Consider the following 9,877-nt stretch of genomic DNA (forward strand, 5'->3'; position numbering starts at 1 on the left):
TGGGTAGGCCTTGATGGCTGCCAAAGGACAATATGTGGTACACCCACAAGGGCAGTGTGAGGGGAGTTAAAACAATGGTCTTGTCCTGGGTTTGAGGAGTTTCAGTACATAGTAGGGATTTCAAAGAAATTTGCAGCAACCAGGTAGAAATATAGGATCTGACCTCAAAATAAGGACCTTGCATGAAGGCAGATGTATAGGGTTCCCCTCTATGGAAGCAATGAATGTGCCCAAATTCTTAGTAGCAGTGAGTGTGAAAAAGAGATTCCTCATTCTATCCTATGCCAGTGGGTGTTATTTTGGGATCTATAACCCCCCTAAATTAATAGGCAACATTTTAGGTAGATGTCACTGAATGCTCACTTTTTGATTGAGACAGATTTCAAAATGAGGTGCCAGAGAATGTGATATTTCTCACAGTAGGCAAAGACCCATGGATAGCTCACTGATATTGAAATAAAGCAGTTAGGAGTTGGAGAACAGAAGGAAAGTTTCAAGCAAGGTGGGCTCCCCTCTGAACCCTATCAAAGCCGTAAGCTGAGACTGACTCAATGCTTTCCATCTGGGCACCCAAAAGGGGCTGGGCTGCAACTGTTCTGAGCAGAGAGAGCTAAGGGTGGGGGGAGGTCGACATATCTTAGCTGAGAGAAACCAAGGAATTCCCACAGGGTGAGCAACCAACTGGAAGACAAAGCATCATGCTGCTGTGACAGGCAGAATAATATTCCCCCAAGATATTCTTGTTCAACCCCTGGAATCTGTGAGTAGGCTGCCTCCAAAAGCAAAGGAGATTTGCAGGTGTGATTAAGTCAAGGCTCTTGAGGAGGGCAGACCAGCCTCAATTATCTAGGTGGGCTGAACATAATCACAAGGATGGTGTGAGAAGGAGGTAGACAGTCAGAGAAGGACAGGTGACAGAAGAATCAAAGATCAGATGAAAGATTTGAAGATGCTGCATTGCTGGCTTTGAAAATGCGGAAGAGGCTAAGACATACAGGGGACCTCTGCAGCCGGAAAGGAGGGAAATGGGCCTTCAGAAGGAATGCAGCCCAGTCAACACCTTGATTCTAGGATTCCCAGGACTATGAGATAATAAATGTGTGTCATTTTAAGCCAGTGTTGATGGTAACTTGTTATAGCAGCTCTAAGAAACTAACACAACTTCCAAGAAAGCTGTGAAGAAGAGGTTACTAGTAATGGATGCTGGGGAAGAGCCAGAAAGGGACCCCTGCTACACAATTCTGACCAAGTCCAGGAACACTGCAACTGGAGCCAAGTAAGGACTTCTCAGTCCCCCTACCCCTTCTTCTTCTCCTGAAGGGTTCTGAGCCCATGGCTAGTAAGATAGGGCAGATAGAATAGATAGGTAAAACAAAAAAGGAGCTATCTCTCTTCTCCAACAGCAGACTTCCAGGAGGGAGAAGTACAGCTTCACAACACATTCCAAGCTCTTACCATCTGGTTCTTGATTACTGGATTGAGGCTGTATGTACTAAGAGTGCTTTGATAGGTTACAGGGAACAAACTGCACAGCCAAATCTATTTAATGAGACACTGGGAAGTGAAAGTCGTGTCATGACTTCACCCATACATGGAGTCTGCTCCCCATACGGCGCACATCCTGTTTTCTGGGAAGCATTGGCTTCTCCAAGGGGGTCATGTACTTTCCAAATTTAAGAATTATTAACACAGGGGGACTCCTGGGTGGCTCATTTGGTTAAGCATATGACTTCAGCTCAGGTCATGATCTCAGGGTCCTGGGATCTAGCCCCATGTTGGGCATCCTGCTCAGCAGGAGCCTGCTTGTCCCTCTGCCTGTCCCCCAACTCATGTTATTTCTTTCTATATATGTCTCTCAAAAATAAATAAATAAATAAATACAATCTTTTTTAAAAAGAAAAGTATTATTAACACAGGCTGTCCACTACTGCCGCCATAGTGCCAGCACTTTGGGTCTCAACAAGGCCAGATGATGCTTCAGAATGGCAGACAAGCCAATTTGGGAGCAACTTGAATCCAGCTTCATTCAACATGACAGAAACAAGGGTGCCTGGGTCGCTTGGTTGATTAAGAATCTGCCTTGGCAATCTAGAATAAATGGATGCATTTCTGGAAAGCCACAAACTACCAAAACTGGAACAGGAAGAAATAGAAAAACTGAACAGGCCACCAACCAGGGAGGAAATTGAAGCAGTCATCAAAAACCTCCCAAGACACAAAAGCCCAGGGCCAGATGGCTTCCCCGGGGGAATTCTATCAAACGTTTAAAGAAGAAACCATACCTATTCTACGAAAGCTGTTTGGAAAGAAGAAGAAATTCGTTCTATAAGGCCAGCATCACCTTAATTCCAAAACCAGACAAAGAACCCAACAAAAAGGAGAATTATAGACCAATATCCCTGATGAACATGGATGCAAAAATTCTCGACAAGATACTAGCCAATAGGATCCAACAATACATTAAGAAAATTATTCACCATGACCAAGTAGGATTTATTCGTGGGACACAAGGCTGGTTCAACACTCATAAAACAATCAGTGTGATTCATCATAGCAGCAAGAGAAAAAACAAGAACCATATGACCCTCTCAATAGATGCAGAAAAAGCATTTGACAAAATACAGCATCCATTCCTGATCAAAACTCTTCAGAGTGTAGGGATAGAGGGAACATTCCTCAACATCTTAAAAGCCATCTACGAAAAGCCCACAGCAAATATCATTCTCAATGGGGAAGCACTGGGAGCCTTTCCCCTAAGATCAGGAACAAGACAGGGATGTCCACTCTCACCACTGCTATTCAACATAGTACTGGAAGTCCTAGCCTCAGCAGTCAGACAACAAAAAGACATTAAAGGCATTCAAATTGGCAAAGAAGTCAAACTCTCCCACTTTGCCGATGATATGATACTCTACATAGAAAACGCAAAAGCCTCCACCCCAAGATTGCTAGAACTCATACAGCAATTTGGCAGTGTGGCAGGATACAAAATCAATGCCCAGAAATCAATGGCATTTCTATACACTAACAATGAGACTGAAGAAAGAGAAATTAAGGAATTAAATTAAGAAATTAAATCAATCCCATTTACAATTGCACCCAAAAGCATAAGATACCTAGGAATAAACCTCACCAAAGAGGTAAAGGATCTATACCCTAAAAACTATAGAACATTTCTGAAAGAAATTGAGGAAGACCCAAAGAGATGGAAAAATAGTCCATGCTCATGGATTGGCAGGATTAATATTGTGAAAATGTCAGTGTTACCCAGGGCAATTTACACCTTTAATGCAATCCCTATCAAAATACCATGGACTTTCTTCAGAGAGTTAGAACAAATTATTTTAAGATTTGTGTGGAATCAGTAAAGACCCCGAATAGCCAGGGGAATTTTAAAAAAGAAAACCATATCTGGGGCATCACAATGCCAGATTTCAGGTTGTGCCACAAAGCTGTGGTCATCAAGACAGTGTGGTACTGGCACAAAAACAGACACATAGATCAATGGAACAGAATAGAGAACCCAGAAGTGGACCCTGAACTTTATGGTCAACTAATATTCGATAAAGGAGGAAAGACTATCCATTGGAAGAAAGACAGTCTCTTCAATAAATGGTGCTGGGAAAATTGGACATCCACATGCAGAAGAATGAAACTAGACCACTCTCTTGCACCATACACTAAGATAAACTCAAAATGGATGAAAGATCTAAATGTGAGACAAGACTCCATCAAAATCCTAGAGGAGAACACAGGCAACACCCTTTTTGAACTTGGCCACAGTAACTTCTTGCAAGATACATCCACGAAGGCAAAAGAAACAAAAGCAAAAATGAACTATTGGGACTTCGTCAAGATAAGAAGCTTTTGCACAGCAAAGGATACAGTCAACAAAACTAAAGACAACCTACAGAATGGGTGGCAGGCACTGAGGGGGGGAACTTGACGGGATGAGCACTGGGTGTTTGTTATTCTGTAGGTTGGCAAATTGAACACCAATAAAAAATAAATTTATTATTGAAAAAAAAAAGAATCTTCCTTGGGCCTGGGTCATGATTCTGGAGTCCTGAATCAAGCCCTGAGTCAGGCTCCCTGCTCAGCAGAGAGTCGGCTTCCTCCTCTCCCTCTGTGCCCCTGAGCCCAGCTCATGTTCTCTCTCTTTCTCACTTTATCTCTCTCAAATAAATCTTAAAATCTTTAAAAAAAAACATGACAGAACCCAATTAGACACAAATTATATTGATACTTCATGCCTTATGTGGGAAGCATGACAGTTCCAGGGGAATGCTACCATTATGGAGAAGTTGTCTAATCTTCCATTCCAGAAAATCCAGTATAGCACCACAGTGCAGGATCATCAGCCCATGCCTCATAGCTAAATCATCAGCATGGCTGTGGGCCATCTCAAGGCTGATGAAGACACCCCATCATGGGGTTCCACCAGATGTTCCTATTATAAAACATTAATGATGCTTGGGTTTGCACAATAACATGTTCAGGCTTTCCCTACACAACTTCAGCTTGCCTCCTCCCAGCCAGGCACTCATGCTGTTTTCTCTTTTCTCCTCTTCTTTATACTATTCATACTCCTCCAAATATCACACACAAATGAGCAGGGCCATGGTGGGAGCGGGCACAATGCATTGCTACTATGGAGGTATTGTGTGTGATGTTTGGAAACTAGACTGGTTGCATCTCACAGAAGCTTGGATTGTACCAGCACATGTCTTGGAAAGACTTAAGTAATTCAAAAGGTTGTCCTTTTATTCGTTTATTTTTAATCTATTGATAAGTTGCTCTAGTAACTCAAAGAAGTGAAAGAGAGCATTTGCTTCACTGCTCAGGTATTGATTTGTTTAGATGTTTCAATGTCTCATGATACAATAAAACCACAAAAATTTTCTTTAGAAAAAAAAAGAAGTATTAATACGGAGGAAGAGACCAAGGTTTGGGCCTAAGGAAAAGGTGGTATCCTGGCCAGTGAGGGAAGGGGGAGAGGGTGACAAGAAGAGTCCAAGGAAAAGTCAAAGGACAGGGAGGATGTGGTGTTCACTTGACTGACCTGTTCATGCTTCATTGCCTGTGATCCAGCATCCCCCATGTCTTCATTGCTTCCTGTCATTCCAGACCACCCACAGGACTGGCTGAGGTGGGTTCAGTAGACAGGTGCGTCTGTCCTGGCTTCCACCCCAATAATGTTGGGGCAGCAGGAGGATGTGTGTTTCTAAGACAGAAACCCCCAAAAGAGAAGAGATGAGTATTTGCATGAGTGTATGTGTGTGAGGCAGGAACATATGCAAAGAGAAGAAGAGGCAGTGGAAATGAGCTTACCAATCATGGCAGAGCATTCCTGCTCATCTACCACCTCCAGCTGCAGAAGAAGAGGGAAGAGGAGGAGGGCTGTGGGTGTCCACCACTGACCATTTAAATTCATCAAGGTACAGAGGGTCAGTGGAATCCTGCTGGGCCCTGGAGGACAAGGAGGAGAATCTTCCTATTCCTCCTCAGCTGAGGAACAATGGCAAGATTCTGGCAGGCCCCACAACTCCTGTTGGCCATCTTTATGGCCCTGGTGGCCCACACCTACCAAGTAAGAAAGAAAACCTTTCTGAGTGTTGGAGAAGTGTCTGCATCAGACCCTTATGTGACAACCACCATGCAGTATTTGAGCGATGACTTCAACAAGAAGAGTAACGACAAGTACAATTTCCGGATTGTGCGGCTCCTGAAGGTCCAGAAGCAGGTCAGCACAGCCCTCTTTCCTATATAGGCCTCTCCAAAGGGGACACCCATACAAGTGAAATTCAGCCTCATTTAGTTTCAAGTGGGAATTTTAAGAGAAACATAAATTCACTGGATTGGATGAAGTTATTTAAATGATTATACCCCAGAAGCCAACCACACCTGCTTCCTATTTTTGTAAATAGTTTTATTGCAGTCCAGCCATGTTATGCATGCACACATCATCCAGGGCTGCTTTTGAGGGGCAACAGCAGAGTGCTTGCAACTGAGATTGTACGGACTGCAAAGCCTAAAAGACTGACTATTAGGCCCTTTACAGGCAAAGTTTACAGAGTTTTACTCAAAATAGTTAGCATCAGTTGAGTTGTCCACCAGATATCTTTGCCCAGAGATTGGTTTCTGGAGAATTCTCCTTGAATAGCCAAAGAAGGCACAGGAGTCAGATAGGAAGGAAAGAGAGAAGCCCACCAATTTGTTCAGGAAAGAGTCCTTGACCTTGGACACCATGAGAAGGAGTTCTTGCCCCTAGAAGCTACAGAGAAAGGAAAAGAAGTCCTTTCATTTCCTTCCACTTGCTGCCCACAGATTACTGACCATATGGAGTTTCATGTGAACATGGAAATGCGGCGGACCACCTGTCAAAAGCTGGAGACTACTAATTGCTCCTTTCAGGAAGGGGAGCTTTACAAGGTACTAGGTGAATACACATTAATTCAGAAAGAACTCACAGGTGTTTTCTACAGTTTTAGGATGAGGTAGGGTAGAATTACTGGGGGTGTATTCAAACTTGCTTAAAACGAATGTATAGATAACATCAGCTCACTCAAAGAGGAAAAGCGAAAGTAAGAGTGACCAAGATCCTGCCTGGCAGGTGTTGCTCATTTGTTGTTGAAAGAATTATGGCAGGGAAAAGGAGTCCAGACAGGGGGAGCCAAGGTGGCTGAATATTTTAATATAAAATAAGTAAAATGAGAGGATCTTCTTGATGTGAGTAATTGAACTGATGGAGTTCGTATTCTGATTTCTATCTCAGGAGAAATGCATTTAAGCCTCTCCCCACCACCCTGGGCTTTCAAATGTAGAGCAAGAAAACAAAATCTCACTAAGAAATTGTGTTTATTGATTTTTCATTGTGGGATTAAGAGGGAAATTAAAAATAAAAGCGAAATATTGAGAGAGAATTGGGACAAGGGAAGGAGAAAAAGGGCATGATGGATCAGTGGATGGACAGATAAATGAAGAAAAGTGCAGGGAAGGAAGATGGATGGTGATGGGTGAGTCCAAGTGGATGGACTGGATGGATGGATGGATGGATGGATGGATGGATGGGTGGATGGATAATGGATGGATGGAGCCAGCAGAGGCCAAGTAAAGTGTGAATTAAAGGACACATGAGGGATCCGTGGGTGGCTCAGCGGTTTAGTGCCTGCCTTTGGCCCAGGGTGCGATCCTGGAGACCCGGGATCGAATCCCACGTCGGGCTCCTGGTGCATGGAGCCTGCCCTCTGCCTGTGTCTTTGCCTCTCTCTCCCTCTCTGTGTGTGACTATCATAAATAAATTAAAAAATAAAAAAAAATAAAGGACACATGAGTAAAAATAAAGAGGAAAAGAGAATCACTGGGTCCCATTGTAAGTGTGGTAGGATGGATCCTATTTCTTTCTTTCTTTCTTTCTTTCTTTCTTTCTTTCTTTCTTTCTTTCTTTCTCTCTTTCTCTCTTTCTCTCTTTCTTTCTTTCTTTCTTTCTTCTTTTTTTCTCCTATTTCTATTCTCCAATTCTAACCATAAACAGAAGAACAGGGGATCCCTGGGTGGTTCAGCCGTTTAGCGCCTGCCTTTGGCACAGGGTGTGATCCTGGAGTCCAGGTATCGAGTCCCACATCAGGCTCCCTGAATGGAGCCTACTTCTCCCTCTGCCTGTGTCTCTGCTTCTCTCTCTCTCTCGAATAAATAAAATCTTAATAAAAAAAAAAACAGAAGCTCTGGGAAACGAACCAGGGGTGGTGGAAGGGGAGGAGGGTGGGGGGTGGGGGTGACTGGGTGGCAGGCACTGAGGGGGGCACTTGACGGGATGAACACTGGGTATTATTCTGTATGTTAGCAAATTGAACACCAATAAAAAATAAATTTATTAAAAAACAGAAAGACATTTGAGGAGATGATCTCAGCAATACTACTATCAAGTGATTGAAATCAAAATAAAGGTCAAATAATATTTGGATTGGAGGCATGGTGAGGTGGTGTCATTTTCCCCATCTACATGTGTTATATCTTCTTTCTCTTTTAAAATTTTCGCTTTGCATGTTGAACTTTTTAAAATATTGTTTTTGTTTTTTAGCAAATTGAGTGCTTCTACTCAGTGTTTGTTGTTCCCTGGTTTGAAAAGTACAAAATTCTGAACAAAAACTGCACCGATGACTAGGTATCCTGGAGCACACACCTGCAATCACTATACATGAAAGTATCCTGCAATAAGCAGTAATTCTCAATATAGGAAATAAATATTTACCAAACTATTATTTTAATGCTCTTAATGTTTATGATTCCACTCTTTTTTGCCAAATTTTTCAGTTCATAATAATATAATCTGAAGGTACTTTGGGCTAGGGCAGATTGAGAATTCTAATGAGGTGATGTGGATAATTCCTGACCTTATAGCCTCTACCTATATGATAGCAGAACTTCAACCCCAGCCTCATTTCAAGTAGAAGTCTTCAGACTTTAGAGTAAGGAGAGGATTAAAAGGAGAAGGAGGGAAGAAGTTCTAGGTTACTTACCTGATCAGACAAGAGATGTTTGTAAGTATGGCCTATGATGCCATCTCTGAGGTATTCAATGAGGAATATCCCTTTCCTTGCCCAAAGTGTTGAATAATGGGAAATAATGCAAGTAATTTTAAAAGATGAGGGCCTTTGTTACTGAGAAGGACTAGGTTGGGAGATGTGTTCTTTTTGCAGGAAAGTGAACTTTCTTTCAAATTCTAGATTTACACCCCTAGCACCAGCAAAATTGGACCAGAGCAGGTCACTTTACAGAGGACTTCACTTGGAGTTACGAGGGAAAATATGTGCCCATGTGGGAAGGAGGAGAATGGGGCTACCATTACTATTTTATTCTTCCCAGAAAGACCAATCAGAATGATTCCTCCAGGAAAGAAATGACTGATGATGGAGAAAAGCTAACAATACTATATTAAAAGGACTCTCTCTTGGAGATCCCTGGGTGGCTCAGCAGTTTGGCGCCTGCCTTCAGCCCAGAGAGTGATCCTAAAGTCCCGGGATCGAGTCCCACTTCAGGCTCCCTGCATGGAGCCTGCTTCTCCCTCTGCCTGTGTCTCTGCCTCTCTTTCTCTCTGTCTCTCATGAATAAATAAATAAAATCTTAAAAAAAAAGATTCATTCTCCATGAGTGCCATATTAGGACTGGGGAATGAACACCACCACCCCACCCCCCAGCCAACAGCTTGATTCAAGATTTTAAACAATGTCAACAATTTCATCTTCTTCATTCCATTTCCTCCACGTGGTCTCAGGAGGGCTGCCAGCAGCTCACTAGGTCACATCTATCCTCATTCACATCCAATAAGGGAGAAAAAGATCTTGTCCCCAGTAACTGAGGAAAAAGCCACTTGGCTTAATACCACTGGGGAACTCTAGGGATGTTATAGAATACACACACACACACACACACAATCACAACTCTCTCTCTCTCACAAACACACACACACACATAACTACCTGAAAGAAGAGGAAATTGGGGGGTATTTATGCAACAATCTCAGTCAGTTACTAGTTGTAGGAAAGCTTGTATGAGGCAGTAATTCTCTGGAACCACTGGCCTGAGGTGGCTTGAGGAAGAGGGAACAGTCAGAGATTAAGGGGGCATAGGTGCATTTGGAGTTGGTGTGCACAGAAAGAGAATACGTGAGAGGATAAAGGCAGAGTGCCACCCGGGTATTCTTTCTACATGTGGGCTGTGTACAGGGATGCAAAATAGACACATCAGTCTCTACCAGATGGAGATAGCTGGGAGCTTTGAGAGAACAATATTTTTGTCTTTTAAACTTCTTACCAAAGTTCTGAAATGCTCAGGAACCTGTTTTAAGTGGGACCCAGGTAGGACTCCCCTCTACCAA

The 9,877-nt window shown here is 42.8% G+C and overlaps 1 protein-coding gene and 1 pseudogene across 2 annotated transcripts; both read left to right on the forward strand.

The window, feature by feature from the left end:
• The first annotated feature begins 1,982 nt into the window (after positions 1–1,982).
• Positions 1,983–4,746, forward strand: LOC100686296 (annotated as a pseudogene).
• A 731-nt stretch (positions 4,747–5,477) lies between these two features.
• CST11 (cystatin 11) lies at positions 5,478–8,164 on the forward strand. Of its 2 annotated transcripts, XM_038571351.1 has the most exons (3): positions 5,478–5,743; positions 6,328–6,432; positions 8,081–8,164. In XM_038571351.1, exons 1-3 carry the CDS (start codon positions 5,519–5,521, stop codon positions 8,162–8,164), a joined length of 414 nt encoding a protein of 137 aa, XP_038427279.1. In that variant the 5' UTR covers positions 5,478–5,518. The 2 variants fall into 2 exon arrangements, with proteins under 2 accessions (XP_038427279.1, XP_038427280.1); XM_038571352.1 differs by lacking the exon at positions 6,328–6,432.
• Positions 8,165–9,877: the final 1,713 nt, after the last annotated feature.

The sequence above is a fragment of the Canis lupus genome, chromosome 24 (genome assembly GCF_011100685.1).
Source record: "Canis lupus familiaris isolate Mischka breed German Shepherd chromosome 24, alternate assembly UU_Cfam_GSD_1.0, whole genome shotgun sequence".
NCBI lineage: Eukaryota > Metazoa > Chordata > Mammalia > Carnivora > Canidae > Canis > Canis lupus.